Raw genomic sequence first — 20,277 nt, forward strand, 5'->3', positions numbered from 1 at the left:
GGAGTTTTTCCTAGCCAATGTGCTTCAACACCTGCATTGCTTGCTGTTTGGGGTTTTAGGCTGGGTTTCTGTACAGCACTTTGAGATATCAGGGCTATATAAATAAATGTGATTTTTGATTTGCTAAACACGTGTATGTAACCAATACAATTTGATTTGATTTGATTTAGGTGGAACCCCTGATGAGATCAATTTGCTCCCCCTGGTCCCAGCTCTTTCATGAGGGGTCAATAGGGACAGACGGACGTCCTGGATTTAATGTCTATGGTCCCAACAGCAGGGGTCCTGCAAAGTTTCTCTAACAGGGTGTGAAAACAAACAATGGGATGAGCTCTGTGTTTTCGGTCATGAGTCAGTGATTTACACCTGGATCAGAATGATGTGACCATAATAGCCTGCAATAACTGTTGTTAGTATCTGTGAATATAAAGTAATTCAGTTTATTGTTATATTGGAGGTTAAATGATACCAATAAAGTGCTGCTCTTGTTCTCACACCTCATGATGGAAGTAGGCTATGATATCACAAATCACAAGACAGCCTGTCTTATACTGTATGACAAGGCCTAAAATTATTCAAATGTATAGCCTATCACACCATATAGGGTAGGCTACCAGATTGCACTGTGACTGCACGTTTATTGATGTTGCTTATTTGTTTACTAATCTGGTTATTGAAAGTAATATTGTTCATCAAAACAACATTGACAGTAAACACTATGGTATAGTTATTGAAGGGAAATATTCTGATCACCTTCATGAGTCACAAATACCAGTAAACTGCCAATGAGGGCAACCTGTAGTAGTACAATTAGGAAAGTGTGGGGGTTAAAAGGCTGAACGGAAAAGCGTCAACATCTAGGCCCATGTGGGGAGAGAAAAAAAATCTATGAACGGGTTAAATTTCAGTCATACGAAGCTTTGAGAAGTAGAAAATATGTGAAAATTCCTCCGCCGCGGCGACAGAGAAAAATAAAAGTCGAAAAGTGGAATTCTAAAACAGTTCCACAAGTACAAACACAAAAATATCTCAGTAATCAATTTGTAATGCGATGTTGGTTTGGTGAGTGTCAAAGTGTACTTTCAAATGTGCCGACACTCATATATATATACTGCTCAGATAGATCCTCCTCTGTAACTTCTGCGGATGAATAGATTTTCCTCTGAGTGACTTCAGCGACGAGGTGAGGAGTGAAGAAACGGAATACAGTCTTTTATAGTAAAATAGAAACAAAAACGAAGATTTTAAAGTAAAAACAGACGGGGACGAAACAAGGGGAACGGGGCCTTTATTATTTTAACTCCGTAATAATATTGTTCTTGACGACACATTTAGAAGTTTAGTTCACCTAACTGGAGACAGAGCTCAGCCTCGCGCTGGCGACTCTATGTGGATTTTACAGAAAATATGGGCCAATTACCCGTTTTCTCTTCGGGCAAAGTATTAGTCATCGTCGTCTGCTGTGTTCGTCTTTCTTTGGGTAAGTTACTGAGATAAGTTTTGCTTTTGATACATTTCTATGACCTAAATCGTATGCTCTCGCTAATTACTTAGCATCTGTGCTGGCATGGGGCGAAGCATCTGCACAAGCTTCTGCATAATAACAGGGGCTGATTAGGCGACTTTTGGATCCAAAGTAACACATATAGACGTTAATACTTTGTCACGTGCCTCTTAAGCATCAGTTTAGTAACTTTGTAACAAATAAAGTAGTCAGTAGCAGTTCGCGACAAGGTGAAGAATGGAAAAAAGTTACAGCACAGATGTACTGTTTTATTTGGCAGTTTATTATTTAGAGTACATTGTATACGTCTATCTTAAATCTAGTGTAACCGACAGTACACACACACACTATCAAGTAAGATTTGTGGATGGTGTTTAATTACAAATGATATTTAGTTGCCACAATTTAGTTATTGACACCTATGCTCGATGTCTCGCAGCGCTGCCCAGATGTTAGTTAACCAGCGCGCTCGCCCAATATATTTAGGGTGAAAGGAATTCAAAATGGTTTTGTTGTGTTAGCTACAAATAAATATATATTTTGTAATTTGAGTTTGATGGAGTATAGATTTGACGTTTTTGTTATTTTTTTGTTCGTTTTGGGCGTGTTTTTAATGCTTATTGCTGATTGGCTACTTTTGGCTCATATTTTTTTATGACAACATAACTCATATTGATGATAATCACAATTATCATATTATGATAATTGATAATCACAATTATCATAACTCTAATACAGTACTTTTAATCGTTACACAATGAATAATTGGGCTAATAGCAATGATACCATACTGAAATTGTTACTATTACTATCTGCTCAGCACTATTATTGTTCCTTTGTGATAGTTCGCAAATTCAACAAAGTACTGCTACAGACTCAAAGTCATAGCACAGAAATGGTGGTTAATAATAAAACACATTAATTCCAGCCAGGTAAGGGACATTAACATAAAAGTGATTACATGAGCCATGTTTCTGCCTCGACCTCATGTATGCATGTGACAATCATTTCTCACGTTTGGGACAGAGGCCTGACACAAAAGAACACAAGAAAACGTAAAGCTGCTGCATGCAGGAGAAGAAGTGGGTGGAATGTTCCTGTTGGTGTTTCACATTCCTCCCTCTTTCTCTCTCTCTCTGACCCTCTCATGCTTTCTCTCTCTCTCCCTCTCACACACACTCACTCACTCACCCAGCCACTCTTACAGCATAGAAATTGGCTTTTGCCTCCCTATTGTGTCAGGCAGATGATGTCCCTTGAGGATGAAGCTTCTGACTTTTTGTGGCACATGACTTGGTGCTGCCTGCCTGACTCCACTGCATGGGTCCATGGCTGCATGTATTTACTCAGTCCTGACAGCATGCCTGTGCAATGAAAAGCCCAGTGATTGTGCCTGTTACTGCATTGCTTGTTCTGCAGTCTGACCCATGCTGGAGCCTGGTGTGAAATGTGATTTATCTGTGACATGCTGCGCCCTCCACGTGGAACAGAAGCTTCTGTTTATTGACCTGCCTGCATTACTGAACTGCTGAGCACTGGCTCTCCACAATGCCGGTGGAGGGCACAGTGGTCGGAGCATCAGTTAATCCCAGCTCCGTCTGCCTCCAGACAATTTTAATATTGTTCTATGTTTGTTGATTCTTCTTCCTAACCCATTCTCCTCCTCCAGATAGGTTTTTAGTTGAGTAGAGCGGAGGCGATCTGATGGAAAGGGGGGTTTGGTGTGGTTAATGTGAGGTGCTGCTGTGAAGAGTGGGGGTGATTTACACAGGGTTGTGACTGCACTGTTGAGCAGATTAGCAAATGAACAGAGCATTAAGATGTCCTACATTCCTGCCCCAGCAGAGCTCAATAATCCTGGGGCCATGAGGGCAGAGCGCTGGTGCCCATGTCCACGGCGCTACACTACACCCCAGCACTGCAGTGTGAAGGCCACTCTGCCTGCAGAGGATGGCCCTCTGTATACACAGATTTAGATCAGGGGTGATAATTCTTCTTCCTAATTGTAACAGCAAAGTTATCATCAGGACTTTACTGTTGCGATTGGAACGGGGCAATTTGTAACGTCACCTTCCTTCGCTGTATGTGACATACTAGTCCAAGTACAAACCCAGCTTGTTGTTGATGCTGCTGTTTTTGTGGGCCACAGACATAAGTAACCCTCGGGCAAAGTCGTTTAGCTTAGTTTCTGTGCATGCTAAGTCAACTAGGAGTAGTACTGTTGACCAATCACCGACGAAGGGGCGTAGACTTCAGTTACCGAACTTCGACTTGCCTCAATATGTTTTTTTGTGTGCACAAACTGCTGAAAAACAACTGCCAAAGACAAAAATTAACCAAAATATCACACAATTTTGGCATAATATATATATATATATATATGCGCAAACTGTTTCAATTTGGAAGCATACGGTAAGCTTTAGCCCCAAATATATTAGCCTATGATATTAGTGCACATAAAGACCAGGGAAGTTTCTATATTGATTTTTTTTTTTTAAACGTAAGGTTCTGCAACCCAATATTTATTTATTTATTTATTTATTTAACTTATTTTTTTGTACTTTTAACCTTTTCTTTCCCCAATTTTGTCCAACTTAAAGTTACATTCTTGTCCCATCGCTGAAACTCCCGTAAGGACTCGGGAGGCGAAGGTCAAGAGCCATGTGTCACACTGCTTCTTTGACACACTGCTCGCTTAACCCAGAAGCCAGCTGCACCAATGTGTTGGAGGAAACACCATACAACTGGCAACCGAAGTCAGCTTGCAGGTGCGGGCCCGCCACAAGGAATTGATAGAGCGTGATGGGACAAGGACATCCCGGCCGGCCAAACCCTCCTTAACCCGGACGACGCTGGGCTAATTGTGCGCCGCCTTATGGGTCTCCCGGTCACGGCCAGCTGTGACACAGCCTGGGATTGAACCCGGGTCTGTAGTGATGCCTCAAGCACTGCGATGCAGTATCTTTGACCGCTGTGCCACTCAGGAGACCCCTGCAACACTTTTTAACAATAAAATATAACAACAATAGCTTAATTGTCAACCCAACATGCATGACAATCACTGGATTGGTTGCACATGAGAATATTTAGAATCACAACATGAAAAGATGAAACAACTTATTTCTTGAATACCATCTCAGTAGACTATTTGTGCTTTTTAACAAATCACTGCGAATTATGTTATAAGATGATACTCATTTGTTCTATTTTGTGACGCTGTGGAAAAAAATTGGTGCAACCAAATCATGGGCTGGTGCCACGTACTGAAAAACTTAGTGCCATCAGGGGAAAATGTTAGTCTGGAGCCCTGCCATGGCAACTGTTTGCTTGTCGTCTGTTAGATATGGCTGCACTGTCGGAACTAGAAGAACATGCGTTTCGCTACACTCACAATAACATCTGCTAACCATGTGTATGTGACCAATAAAATTTGATTTGTTTTGCCAACGGATATGGGCTATAGCAATTCCAGGAAACTGGGTTACTTCCTCAGTTGGTGCGAACAACTTCCTGTCCTCTTCAATATGGGACTAGAGCCTGTGCTTGGGGACGCCCATTCTTGTGCACTCTTTGTCAGTCCGTCACTCATTCCCTCTCCGCAATCAGACTCAACTAACAGAGCCTCCCCTCCCCAGGGTTTTGTAGTGGTTTCAGTGACAAAGCAGTGGTGCGTGTTGAGGGAGGAACCAACGTGTGCCAGCCAGCTGTACAGCCAAATGCCAAGGCCCATGACCCTGACTAGACATACTCTTTGTTTGTATGTCCTTGATATGTTCTTAAAATTGATAGAGAACAACAAACATCCACAGAGACCAAACAAGAGAGAGGGAAAGAGAGCGAGCGAGAGATTCACTTCCATTTCTACGAATGTGGGGATTCCATTGTCTAGCCCACACAGTCTTGTCTGACCGCAGTCACACATGCTCCTGCTCACGCCACTACACGTGTGTGTCTGGCCTACTAGCCTGGCCTGAAGGACGATGAGTATGTTTTAGTCATCTCATCTGTGTGTTAAATACCATTTCCCCTTCCTCTTCAACCATCCCCAATTTCCCTGTTTTCCTTAGCCGCCGGGTTCTTATCATGTCTACAATCCCAAGAAAATTCCCCTAAACCAGCTTTCACTGATAGAATAGGAGAGCCTCCATTAGGGAGAAGAAAGAATGTCAGTTGTAGTTACAAATGGCTGGTAAAAGTTATTTGTCAGCGGGGTCTGTGACACGTGGTGGTATTGTTTGTTTGCTTGTTGGGTCTGTGTGTGAGCGGTGGGGCTGAGCTGCGATGGGGGGATCCTCTCCTCCCTCCCACCCCAGCCTCTCCCCCCACCCTCTCCCAGAGCCAGAGCCTGGGCTGGTGGCCTGCTTCAGAATGGAAATTGAGTAATTAGTGTTAGCCTGTCCCAAATCCTGTGAGATCATTACGCCTGGCGTTGTGACAGCGTGCGTGTATGTGGACTGGAGCTCGTCAAACCAGTCAGGGGAAAGAGATTTCTCCTCTGCTTACTCGCTCACTCTCTCACTATCTCCTTCTCACCCTTTCTCTCCCTGTTGCTCTTTTTAGCACTCCTCCTTATACGATTTGGATATCCTTATACTCAGTTGCTCATTGTCTACTGTCTTTATTTACCCCTGTATATTTTGCTTCCTCCTGCTTTCTGTCTATTTCTCTCCTTCGTGTCTAAAAAGTTAAATTGTGTCTGGCTGGAGCAGTTTTTTTTCTGAAGTATTTCCTATTTAATGAGCCAATGTCAGTAGAGAGAGAGTGAAACCCCAGATGCAAACTTCACTGTTCAATCATGTGCATATTTTTGGCACCTCTTTTTAACCACAGTGACCACCAATGAGACGGCATAGGAAAAGTATGTCTGCTTCTAGAGCTTCAAAATACATTTTAGGCCTAAGTACTGTATATATTTTCTTGACATGCATTTTCATGCAAATATCTCATTAATAATCAATGCATAGCCTATTTATGCCAAAAGGCTAAGCTATGTGCATTAACCGCATATCACAAGTTAGCCTTGAATGATATGGAGATGAAAGTGAAGGATCCAGACAGGGAGTGACCTCCGTATGATCTATGATGTCTTACTGTCTCGCAGCATGAGTAATGGGGGGTATTATGTTTGTGGTCAGTCATCATGCAAAGTCACACATGATATCACAGCCTAGCTGTATGCAGCACAGCAGTATATGGTGTGATATGTCAGCTGATATTTACTGGCCTTATGAGATGTGTCTTGCCTCAGGTCTTCCAGGCTCATTCTGTTGCTCTAAATTGTAGTGTGGTTGTGTTTAAAACCATTGTTCCTAAATTTGATTTTAACCAATATCCGCTATGATTGACTGAGTTTATATCTGTGATTCTTGAACCTTGGAGTCTGATTCCAACCAGCACTCGGTTGTTGAAATGACTAGGCTTGTCCTTTACAGTCAAAGTTACTCCAGATGTGTGTGTGTGTGTTCATGTACTTCTTCCTTTCAGAGTGGTGCATACAATATGCGACGGTCTTGTCACAGGAAGTAGTGTTAATGCTGAGCACACTTCCTGTGCATTGATGATGTGGCTGTCATGTGAGGATTGGCGTTGCTGTGAAGTCATTTGACCTGCCCTTTCTTCCAGGAAAGAGCGCTGTGTTTTGGGTTTCCCAAACTCGGTGCTGGGGCCCCCCCTGGTTGATTATGACAGTGAACCCCAGGCTAAGATTCAGACTAAGTTAAATCAAACATCAATGGAAAAAAGAGAACATTTATTTTGTTCTTAAAACAGGCTGGATTGAATGGGCCTTAGTTTACCCCCCCGCCCCCACACACACACCATTCTAGGAGCTAATGATTTTCACAAACACATGTTATTTTCCTTCCTGTTATTCATATATATATTGGAAGCCCATTGAACGTTTCTTACCGTAATGCTAACAAAATGTGCACAAACTAATAGCGAAATCACAAAGTCAACTAACAAACTAATTGCAAAGCCGTGCAAATCCAGCTCATAAAGTTGTACAAGCATAGCTAGTAGCTACCGAATGTTATTTTTAGTGAGTGTGGACATTTTACAAGTGAAAGTGAATGAGAAATTGTACAAATGAACAAGTTGTGATGCATGCTTTTCTGAAGGAATAGCAGCATGTGTACATGGAACAGAGGGGAGAAGAACGGAGGAGGGGGAGATAACGCTAGTAGGAATCACAAGAAAAAAAAATTTAGCTTTCCAGGCAACTCATCCAGAGCTCTTTGACTTCTGGCAGAAAGCCATTATAAGATTGCAAACATTTAGTAGTGAATTTTTTTATTTATTTTTATTTCACCTTTTTTAACCAGGTAGGCTAGTTGAGAACAAGTTCTAATTTACAACTGCGACCTGGCCAAGATAAAGCATAGCAGTGTGAACAGATAACAGAGTTACACATGAAGTAAACAAGTCAATAATACAGTAGAAAAAAAGAGTATCTATATTGTGTGCAAAAGGTATGAGGAGGTAGGCGAATAATGACAATTTAGCAGAGTAACACTGGAGTGATAAATGATCAGACGGTCATGTGCAGGTAGAGATACTGGTGTGCAAAAGATCAGAGAAGTAAATAAATAAAAACAGTATGGGGATGAGGTATGTGAATTGGGTGGGCTATTTACCGATGGGGATGAGGTAGGTGAGTTGGGTGGGCTATTTACCGATGGACTATGTACAGCTGCAGCGATCGGTTAGCTGCTCAGATAGCAGATGTTTAAAGTTGGTGAGGGAGATAAAAGTCTCCAACTTCAGTGATTTTTGCAATTGGTTCCAGTCACAGGCAGCAGAGAACTGGAAGGAAAGGCGGCCAAATGAGGTGTTGGCTTTAGGGATGATCAGTGAGATACACCTGCTGGAGCGCGTGCTACGGGTGGGTCTGGCAACGAATATGTAGCGAGGGCCAGCCAACTAGAGCATACAGGTCGCAGTGGTGGGTGGTATAAGGTGCTTTAGTAACAAAACTGATGGCACTGTGATAAACTGCATCGAGTTTGCTGAGTAGAGTAATGGAAGCTATTTTGTAGATGACATCGCCGAAGTCGAGGATCGGTAGGATAGTCAGATTTACTAGGGTAAGTTTGGCAGCGTGAGTGAAGGAGGCTTTGTTGCGAATAGGAAGCCGATTCTAGATTTGATTTTAGATTGGAGATGTTTGATATGAGTCTGGAAGGAGAGTTTACAGTCTAGCCAGACACCTGGGTACCTATAGATGTCCACATATTCTAGGTTGGAACCATCCAGGGTGGTGATGCTAGTTGGTCGTGCGGGTGCAGGCAGCGAATGGTTGAAAAGCATGCATTTGGTTTTTACTGGTGTTTAAGAGCAGTTGGAGGCAGCGGAAGGAGTGTTGTATGGCATTGAAGCTCGTTTGGAGGTTAGATAGCACAGTGTCCAAGGACGGGCCAGAAGTATACAGAATGGTATTGTCTGCGTAGAGGTGGATCAGGGAATCGCCCGCAGAAAGTCCAACATTGTTATATACAGAGAAAAGAGTCGGCCCAAGAATTGAACCCTGTGGCACCCCCATAGAGATTGCCAGAGGACCAGACAACATGCCCTCCGATTTGACACACTGAACTCTGTCTGCAAAGTAGTTGTTGAACCAGGCGAGGCAGTCATTAGAAAAACCGAGGCTACTGAGTCTGCCGATAAGAATATGATGATTAACAGAGAAAAAAAGCCTTGGCCAGGTCGATGAAGACTGCTGCACAGTACTGTCTTTTATCGATGGCGGTTATGATATCGTTTAGTACCTTGAGCGTGGCTGAGGTGCACCCGTGACCGGCTCGGAAACCAGATTGCACAGCGGGAAAAGGTACGGTGGGATTCGCGATGGTCAGTGATCTGTTTGTTGACTAGGTTTTCGAAGACCTTAGATAGCAGGATGGATATAGGTCTGTAGCAGTTTGGGTCCAGGGTGTCTCCCCCTTTGAAGAGCGGGATGACCGCGGCAGCTTTCCAATCCTTGGGGATCTCAGACGATACGAAAGATCGGATGAACAGGCTGGTAATAGGGGTTGCGACAATGGCGTCGGATAGTTTCTGAAATAGAGGGTCCAGATTGTCAAACCCAGCTGATTTGTATGGGTCCAGGTTTTGCAGCTCTTTCAGAACATCTGCTAACTGGATTTGGGTAAAGGAGAAGCTGGGGAGGTAGCTGCGGGGAGGGGGGGGAGCTGTTGGCCGAGGTTCCTGTTAGAGCTACAGGAAAAAAGCTGAAAAAGCTGGCCTTTGCTTTCCTGACTGACTGCGTGTATTGGGTCCTGACTTCCCTGAACAGTTGCATATCGCGGGGACTATTTGATGCTATTGCAGTCCGCCACAGGATGTTTCTGTGCTGGTCGAGGGCAGTCAGGTCTGGAGTGAACCAAGGGCTATATCTGTTCTTAGTTCTGCATTTTTTTGAACGGAGCATGCTTATCTAAGATGGTGACGAAGTTACTTTTAAAGAATGACCAGGCATCCTCAACTGACGGGATGAGGTCAATATCCTTCCAGGATACCCGGGCCAGGTCGATTAGAAAGGCCTGCTCGCAGAAGTGTTTTAGGGAGCGATTGACAGTGATGAGGGGTGGTCGTTTGACCGCGGACCCGTAGCGGATACAGGCAATGAGGCAGTTATCGCTGAGATCCTGATTGAAGACAGAGGAGGTGTATTTGGAGGGCCAGTTGGTCAGGATAATGTCTATGAGGGTGACCATGTTTACAGATTTAGGGTTTTACCTGGTACGTTCATTTATGATTTGTGTGAGATTGAGGGCATCTAGCTTAGATTGTACGACTGCCGGGGTGTTAAGCATATCCCAGTTTAGGTCACCTAACAGAACAAACTCTGAAGCTAGATGGGGGGCGATCAATTCACAAATGGTGTCCAGGGCACAGCTGGGAGCTGAGGGGGGTCGGTAGCAGGCGGCAATAGTGAGAGACTTATTTCTGGAAAGATTCATTTTTAAAATTAGAAGTTCGAACTGTTTGGGTATGGACCTGGAAAGTATGACATTACTTTGCAGGCTATCTCTGCAGTAGACTGCAACTCCTCCCCCTTTGGCAATTCTATCTTGATGGAAAATGTTATAGTTGGGTATGGAAGTCTCAGAATTTTTGGTGGCCTTCCTAAGCCAGGATTCAGACACGGCAAGGACATCAGGGTTGGCAGAGTGTGCTAAAGCAGTGAGTAAAACAAACTTAGGGAGGAGGCTTCTGATGTTGACATGCATGAAACCAAGGCTTTTTCGATCACAGAAGTCAACAAATGAAGGTGCCTGGGGACATACAGGGCCTGGGTTTACCTCCAAATCACCCGAAATCACCCGTGGAACAGAGGAGGAGTAGGATGAGGGTGCGGCTAAAGGCTATCAAAACTGGTTGCCTAGAGCGTTGAGGACAAAGAATAAAAGGGGCAGATTTCTGGGCATGGTATAATATATTCAGGGCATAATGCGCAGACAGGGGTATGGTGGGGTGCGGGTAGAGCGGAGGTAAGCCCAGGCACTGGGTGATGATAAGAGAGGTTGTATCTCTGGACATGCTGGTTATAATGGGTGAGGTCACCGCATGTGTGGGAGGTGGGACAAAGGAGGTTTCAGAGGTATGAAGAGTGGAACTAGGGGCTCCATTGTAAACTAAAACAATGATAACTAACCTGAACAACAGTATACAAGGCATATTGACATTTGAGACATACAGCCAGGCATAAAGTAATCGCAGGTGTTGATTGGGAGAGGTTGCTAAAACAACAGGTGAGACAACAACAGTTAATCAGCTAACACAACAACAGCAGGTAAAATGGCGATGACTAGGTAGAGTGGGTCAGATTAACTACACACAGAGCCTGAGTTTGTGGCTGGGGCCGACAGATTAAATAAACAGAATGGAGTACCGTGATTAATGGACAGTCCAGCAGGCATCAGCTATGTAGCCAAGTGATCATAGTGTCCAGGGGGCAGCAGTAGATGGAACAGGGAAGCCACCACTACGCTATCACGCGGGCGACACAGTGTTTAAAGTTAGTAGCCCGGGGCTAGTAGGAGCGTCTGCTCAGACGGAGGACGGTTGAAGGCACAGCGGATGGAGTATTCGTCGGCAGACCAGTCGTGGTGGTGCGGCGGAGGGCCGTGTCGACAGATAATCCAAGCCAGATGGCGAAAGTTTGCTAGCCGGAAGATGCGCCTGGCTCACGGCTAACTGGTGCTAGCTTCGTGGCAGTGGCGTTAGCCACAATAGCCAATCGGTAGCAGCGGTGATCCGGTGCCAAGGTCCAGAGTTTACAATAAGGATCCGGTGGAGTATGTGACGGGTGAAATGAAGTACACAATCTGCTTTATCTCCTAATGTTCTCCACAAATTACTGCAGGTATTCATTAATAAAGTAGATACAAAAACTTAAAATAAATAGTTTTGACGGTATTAATAAAAACATCCCTGTGGCTTTTTTTATACGATATACCGCCCAAGCCTAACTACCACCTGGTATGCATCAGGAGCACTTGAGTGCCGTCTCTGGTTGCATCCTCCCCACACAATAGAGGAAGTGTTTATTTTTTGAATCATATTTTTCTTAACCTTTATTTTGACAGGGAAGTCACGCTGAGCCTGAGTGCCTGACTAGCAGCCCCCCCCCCCCGGGTGCACGTATATATTGTTTTTTGCCCTAGTACTACACAGCTGATTCAAATCATCAAAGCTTGATGAAGAGTTGGTTTGAATCAGCTGTGTAGTGCTAGGGAAAAGACCAAAAGGTGCAACCGGAGGGGCAGCACTGAGTTTGGGAAACCCTGACGTAGATGAGCATTGTGGTCTCTATCAAGGCTCACTGATGTCTCTGTCTGCTGCATGTTCACTGGCTGGCCAATGTGGCTCTTGTAGTTTCCTATATTAATATGATCACCTGGGGTTGGGTGGCAGGAGTGGTAAGATGTGCTTGGCATAAGACTGAAAATATATTAGGATTTTTTTTAAATGCATGTTTTCAAGAGGATTCTGAATAAACAGATTGATCAAGGCCTATTGGAAATAATCACTAAAGTCATCAGGTTGTGTGTTCTTGACTGATGTGTTGTATTCCTGTCTGTTGCAGCTCTCCAGTGTCTGGATGCTGTTAAGCCGTGTGTCAACAATGCTACATGTGCCACCTTCACCAACGGGACAGGATACTGCAGGTAAGACTGGCTTGGCCGAGGAGAAACCCCTCATATGGTTGTTGGGTCCAGTGCCAACCCAAGGATCACTGAGTAATAACAATACTGGCAGCCCCACCAAAGAATACTTCCACCTCCAAGCTGTTTTTTTGTAGACATTGCGGGGGATCTCCCAAGTCGTACATTTTCAAAGGGGTCTTAATCAAGGGGTCTTAATCAAATGAATCAAGACTCTTCCACTGTATTCAATGGCAATGGTTCACTGTCTAAATCCAGATTGGGTATAGCTTTTTAATGTTCTGTAAATGTCTGCCGTTATTTCGGTTTGTCATGATATATGCCTAGTGCTTTTGACAGTGCTTGTAATTATACTTAGCATAGAAAGAACGGACACTCCCAATCTATACATCAATTATAGAAACACACAGCTGGGTCATGAACCTATCACGTTGCATGTAATGGGGTGTGAGTCACACTCTGTTTCTGTTCCCAGACCTGTGGAATCTGAAAAGTTTGCTGCTTCCGAAATAAATAGAAAACATCTAGGCTATAGTCAATGTTTTCAATTCAACTATAAAGCAAATATGTTTCCCTACAGGTGTATGGAGTCCATTATTAGGGCCCTATAAAGTCTGCTTTATTTTTTTCCAAATTCTGTTGTATCCATTTTTGTTTTTCCAGGTTTCATTTTTTTTTTGGGGGGGGGGGTTCGCTCTCAAAATCACACCCTTTGGATGTTTTAAGTGCTTAAACTCCAACAGGAGACCGCTTTTGGGGTCTGGGAAAAATCTAATAAATGTAGATGCTCTTTAATTCAACTGAGCACCAGCAAGAGACTTGTTTGGTTAGCCGTGTTTCTGTACCACACATGTAATTGCAGAGTTTGCTAAATAAATCGGCACTGGATAATCACATTTTATTGGCTACATGGACCGAATACAGCAGTTGTAGACTTTACCGTGAAATGCTTACTTACCAGCTCATCCACAACAACACAGAGTTAAAAAGTAAGACAAATATTTGCTAAATAAAATCATAGTAACAAAATAAGTAATCAATGCACAGGCATTCCTGTGCGTTGCCTCTTCAGAAAGTTGAAGGAAATACGAATCACTGAATCATTTTTGAATGTCTTGGGCAAATGTAATACATGTTGTAGTAAGTTGAATACATTATTTGATTTCATACTAAGCTGAATACATTTTTGAATGTTTTTGAATTCCGTTTTAATGTCTAGATTCCGTGATTCCGTCTGCGTTCTCCGCTTGATGTATTTTATAGGATCCTACATTGTGTGTGCCTCTGGTGTAGAACAAGACACTGACCTAAGCTAGGCCTAGCTTTCACAGTCAGTGGTTGTAATGAGAGCGAGTAGGAGGACAAGTGAGCCCAAGACAAAGAACACTGAACAGACCGCTTGAGTCACACACTGGTTTTAACAGTGACTTGTGTAACTGGCTGACTGCCCCAGAAGGACGTTTCAACATTTGAGTTTGTCCCTCGTCTCTATTATCTATTTGAATTAATTTAGTCCTTTGTCCCATATCGGGCAGAGGGTTGCTCCTCTTGAAGAGAGGAGTCTTTCTCTCTCCCTCCTGCCCGCCCGCTGGCTGACCTTAAAAGAGTCATTGTGTGAAAATCCCATTGTGTTTATTAGACTTCCAACATATTAAGGCAAGCAGTGAAAAAACAGTGCCTGGTCCATCCCTCTCAAGACATGTGCAATTATGGACTGTGCAGCAACCCAGGGGTCAGAGTTAATTGTAAAGACTACTGTTGTGTTGATATTCTGTCTTTAGGACAATGCTGAACACTGCCGGGGGACAAGGGAGGCAGGCTGAAATGTGCTCCAAAACAGATTGATGGCTGCCTGTTGGCTTTTGTGCAAAGGGAACAGGAGGATACAGAGAAGGAATTAGGGGAACATTCAGCTGATGCTTAGTAATGCTTTTTTTGTGGAGGTGACACCCAAGCACTCATTTCTGTCTGTCTTTTTGCTTACTTTGAACCTAATGAGAGAATTATGAGTCTGGGAGGGAGAGGCTGGCTGGCAGAGCAGGGTGTGTTTAAGCTGTTGAACCGGTGGGACTACAAGCCTTCAGCCAGGGTGTGAGAACGAGGCGTGTGTCACCACTGTGTGTTTGTGTGTCACTGTCTGTTGAGCCTGGGCTTTCGTTAGTGCCCAAGTGTACTGGTAAGTCACAGCAAAGTGTGTTGATCTTTATTTATTATTTGACATATTTGATGTGATAAACCCACAGAGGGCCAGGGAGACACGTGTGATAATCTGAAGGACACAAAAGGGCCACTTGATGTCTTGAGAGAAATTACATCAAATCCTTGAGTTATCAAAATTCTAGTAGTTTACTGGTAAACTTAAAAGGTTTCCAATAAAACATTTATCTATCTATCTATCTCTCTCTTGCTCTCTCTCTCTCGCTCAGGATAGATTTAGAGTTGGGCCTAGTACCTCATCACAGCAACCCTAGGGCAAGAGTAATGACATCCAAACCTTTTTTTCCCCTGAACAAGATCCCTTTGTCTACTGCAGTGCCATGGTGCAAACTGATTAATTTTCTCTCTCTTGACTGAACAGAGAAGGGGAGAGAGAGTTTGGTGTGTAGTAGTTGGTTTGATCTGACAGAGAGAATTTAGCTTGGGGCAGAGAGAGGAAAAAAGAGGGAGTAAAGAAAGGAGGATGCCTCTTTAGCAGTAATTTGAGGAGAGTATCTCAGAGGTGACTTGTCACTGATGAGAGGTGTGGGAGGGGAGGAGAAAGGAGAGGGACAGAAATGACCTGTCACTGCTCCTTCCGCATCACTCTATCAATCATCCCTCATTCCGCCGAGCTAAATGCCTCTGGACACATCTCACCTGGCGTCTTAATCCTTCGCTCTCTCTCTTGCTCTCTCTCCCTCACTTTATCCCCCTTTTCATTATTTCCACCATCTCTTTCTCTTCATTTAAACCCTCCACCCTACTTTTAGTCTCTCAGACCCTCAAATCCTCTGTTACCCCTTGCCTTTGCCCCACTGACTTAACCTCACCCCCTTTCTACTCATGTCTATATGTCAGTTCTCTTTCATCATGAGCTTGCCCTACAGAGAGCCATAATGTGATTTCCTATCCCCATTGAGCCTCCCATAGCCTCAGGTGAAACAGGAGAGAACCAGAAACTCCAGCACAAGGGAGGAGGGAAAGCTGAGTGGAGAAGCACTGCGTTAGCTTAATCTCTCCCTCACTCCTTTCACTGTAACCACTCCGTCTCCTCTACTCCAGCAGACCAGCACACACAACCACAGTAGCTCATAACACACACTGAGTGGCCAGGCAAACCCATGACCAAAACCTGAGTTAACAAAACCCTGTGATTTTGAAGAAACAAACCCAGGGTGTTGATTTTCCACCCAGTCCACTTGCCCACCACAGCTCAATGAGATGTACTGACAGAATGAAACCACACAGATAAGAGACTAAAGACAGGCCCAGGGGCACCTTGAGACAAGATAGTGGCTGGCCTGGCCCTGGGACAGTGGGGCAGGGAAAGAGCTGAAGTGTGGCTGGAACAGAGGGCTAAGAAAGGGGTCTGCCGTTGGGGGTGTTGGTGGATGTTCGAGTGGGGTATGACTAGGCCTGTGTGTATGGTCTATGGCAGGGGTCTTGACGGGGTGGAGACGAGACCATTCATCATTGTCAACTCACTAGATAGGGTCAACATGGCCTGCTGGCCAAGAGGGACTGTCCCTTTTTGTGTGTTTCACCCCTACACCCACTCAATCTGAAAGGGAGGAAGCCCTACAGAATAGTGGGGAATGTAACAACCAGATTCTAAACCCACAAGACACTGCAGTGACGAGCTGTGGTGATAATGACAACAAAGTAGGCTAACCCTGTGAAGTTCAAATGCCCAGTGGTTACATGCCAACATCTTTCATTGAAGTCCTCAGGCCTCCTAGAGATTCATAACTAATTGACACCACACAACAGAGGAAAGCAGATGGCGCATACAGAATCAAAATGGATTCCTTATTCCATCTGTCAGATCTGGATTACTTTGGAGTATTCTTTTAAATATAGTGTGCTATGTTACCACAGCCAAAGTCAGTCTCCACTCTCCGACAGTCTCTTTTTCTACCCTCTCCTGCCTTTCATTCCTTCTCCCTCATCTCTCTACAAGCCACACATTTTCTCTTCATTTCTTGCTGTTCGCAACTTCGCACCCCCCCCATCTCTTGTTTTTGCAGCCTTTCTTCTCTTTATGAAAGTGTTTGCTTCCAAAAATACTACTAACATTTCCTCTGAGTAAAGAGCATAGAAGGTATTGAGCAAAAAGGAGAGAAATTGCTTTATTGTAAAGAAACCAAGGAAGACTTTTCCTATTATACTGTGTCATATAGCCTAGATCTCATAAGACACACATCTCAAAATCTTCTCCACCTACAACATTATTTTTGGTTTTGAATTGAAACTTTCTACTGTAGAATATAGAGCACTATATTACATACTTGCACCAGAGAGACCACCTCCAGTCCAACCAGCCAAAGCGAATGTGGCAAGTGTGAAATGTGAGCAGGAGCACCTTGTTTATGCAGCCTGGTCTATGTGTGATGGCCGGAGGGAGAGGAGGAGATATGGCTGTCCTTGACTAAAAACAATCTATTGGTCGAAATTTTAAACGTTTATTTTTCTATAAATAGACACACCCTATGTGTTTTAATAAAATCAATGATATGCATTGAGCTTGTCTGATGCTTTAAGCTTACTTGTTGATAAATAAGACATGCCTCAAAAGGGTGCCAGAGATCTAGATAACCAGAAGAAAAAAACCTGGCCCAACTATTCTCCTCCTGCTCCTGTTGGCTTTCAGATTCTGCCATCACTCTCCTAAAATTGCTGGTTGTCGGCAACCTTTCTCATGTGGAATGCCAATTTATCCTACCATTTCTACCCATCTGCGTGCCAGTTATGGTTTTCATATGCACATTTTCGTGAAACAGTTTCATTTAATTTATAACTTCTTCATATCTAAATATCATTGGCATGTGGTTAATCAAAATTCTATCCAGATCTAAATTAAAATTATACAAACCTAAAAAGTAACTTCCATTGCCATTTCCAACAATGTAAAATTAGCCTACATAAAGCCAACAAATAAAAACATTGCAACCTGCAGGTAGAAAATATCCTGATTTTAAAAATAAATATCCTATAAATCACATTGGTTACACATGGCCTGTCTGCAACAAACTTGAAACATTGTATCAACTATTTAACTTCTTGATGCACCCATCCCGTTAGCGGGATCATTTTCGTCAACATCCGCTGAATTGCAGAGCGCCAAATTCAAATTAAATTACTAAAAATATTACATTTTCATGAAATCACAAATGCAATATAGCAAAACACAGTTTAGCTTGTTGTCAATCCACCTGGCGTGTCAGATTTCAATAAAGCTTTTCGGCGAAAGCATACCAAGCGTTTATGTAAGGACATCTCTCTCAGTAGACAAAATATTACAAACCGCTAGCAGCCAAGTAGATAGGTCACGAAAGTCAGAAAAGCAATAAATTAAATCGCTTACCTTTGATGATCTTCAGATGTTTGCACTCACGAGACTCCTAGTTACACAATACATTTTCATTTTGTTCCATAAAGATTTATTTAATATCCAAAATACCTCCATTTGATTTGGCGCGTTATGTTCAGAAATCCCCAGCTCGAGCGGTCACGACATCGCAGACGAAAATTCCAAATAGTATCCGTAAAGTTCATAGAAACATGTCAAATGTTTTTTATAATCAATCCTCAGGTTGTTTTTAAAATATATAATCGATAATATTTCTACCGGGACTAGCTTCTTCAATAGGAGAGAGAAATGTCTCCTCCAAGCTGTTCCGCATGCAAAACGCTGCTGGCACCCAGCCATCCACTGACGCAATGTGATCTTTCTCGCTCATTTTTCAAAATAAAAGCCTGAAACTATGTCTAAAGACTGTTCACACCATGGGGAAGCCATAGGAAAAGGTTGATATCCCTTTAAATGGAGCGAAGGCAGGCAATGGAACAGAGAGCTTTCAGGAAAAACAGCACTTCCTAGTTAGTTTCTAGTAATCTCTCCTCCTTCAGTCATCTTCTGGCGGTTGGCAACCAACTTTAAGGTGCATTACCACCACTAGCTGGACTGGAGTGTGGACCTCAGTACAGTTTTCTATCACCCATGTGGGTATATGTTCCTAAAAACCAATGAAGAGATGGGAGTGTGGACTTGCAGCACATCAAGTGTAAACATTTATTTATTTTAGAACCCCAGGGTATGCAGTCGCGCGTGAGCAGTTTGGATGAAATGCTTGAATAACATGGACACTACCGGTCAAAAGTTCTAGAACACCTAAGGTGTTCAAGGTTTTTTCTTTTCTTTTTAAAAAAAAAACTATTTTCTACATTGAGGACATCAAAACTGTGAAAAAACACCTGGAATCATGTAGAGACCACAAATCCAAATGTATTTTATATTTGAGATTCTTCAAATAGCCACCCATTGCCTTGATGACAGCTTTGCACACTCTTGGCATTCTCTCAACCAGCTTCACCTGGAATGCTTTTCCAACAGTCTTGAAGGAGTTCTCACATATGCTGAGCACTTGTTGGCTGCTTTTCCTTCACTCTGCGGTCCAACTCATCCCAAACCATCTCAATTTGGTTGATGTCGGGGGATTGTGGAGGCCAGGTCATCTGATGCAGCACACCATCATTCTCCTTCTTGGTAAAATAGCCCTTACACAGCCTGGAGGTGTGTTGGGTAATTGTCCTGTTGAAAAACAAATTATAATCTCACGGCATCCCATCTGGCTTGGGTTTAGTATCACTGCAGAATGCTGTGGTAGCCATGCTGGTTAAGTGTGCCTTGAATTCTAAATAAATTACAGACCATATCACCAGCAAAGCACCCCCAACCCATCACACCACCCCCTCCATGCTTTACGGTGGGAAATCGCATGCGGAGTTCCTCCGTTCACCTTTTGGTTGGAACCAAAAATCTCAAATTTGGATTCCAGATCAAAGGACAAATTTCCACCGGTCTAATGTCCATTGCTTTTGTTTCTTGGCCCAATCAAGTCTCCTCTTCTTATTGGTGTCCTTTTAGTAGTGGTTTCGTGGCAGCAATTTGACCATGTAAGCATGATTCACAGTCTCCTCTGAACAGTTGATGTTGAGATGTGTCTGTTACTTGAACTCTGAAGCATTTATTTGGGCTGCAATTTCTGAGTCTGGTAACTTAGAGAACTCTGGGTCTTCCATTCCTGTGGCGGTCCTCATGAGATCCAGGTTCATCATAGTGCTTGATGTTTTTTGTGACTGCACTTGAAGAAACTTTAAAAGTTTGTGAAACTTTATGGATTGACTGACCTTCATGTCTTAAAGTAATGATGGACTGCCATTTCTCTCTGCTTATTTGAGCTGTTTTTGCCATAATATGGACTTGGTCTTTACCAAATAGGGCTATCTTCTGTATACCACCCCTACCTTGTCACAACACAACTGATTAGCTCAAAAGCATTAAGAAGGAAATAAATTCCACAAATGAACTTTTAAGAAGGCACACCTGTTCATTTAAATGCATTC

General features: G+C 43.3%; 1 protein-coding gene across 4 annotated transcripts in view; it reads left to right on the forward strand.

Moving 5' to 3' along the window:
• The first annotated feature begins 837 nt into the window (after nucleotides 1-837).
• LOC110521493 (uncharacterized) overlaps nucleotides 838-20,277 on the forward strand; it is a 56,612-nt gene continuing 37,172 nt past the window's right edge. For all 4 annotated transcript variants that reach the window (XM_021599078.3, XM_021599079.3, XM_021599080.3 and 1 more), the window contains exons 1-2: nucleotides 838-1,480; nucleotides 12,594-12,675. In XM_021599078.3, coding sequence (XP_021454753.3) covers nucleotides 1,408-1,480; nucleotides 12,594-12,675 — 155 coding nt within the window. In that variant the 5' untranslated portion in view covers nucleotides 838-1,407. The remainder of the gene's footprint in view (nucleotides 1,481-12,593; nucleotides 12,676-20,277) is intronic.

Source organism: Oncorhynchus mykiss, chromosome 4 (genome assembly GCF_057628025.1).
Source record: "Oncorhynchus mykiss isolate SJ-2025 chromosome 4, ASM5762802v1, whole genome shotgun sequence".
NCBI lineage: Eukaryota > Metazoa > Chordata > Actinopteri > Salmoniformes > Salmonidae > Oncorhynchus > Oncorhynchus mykiss.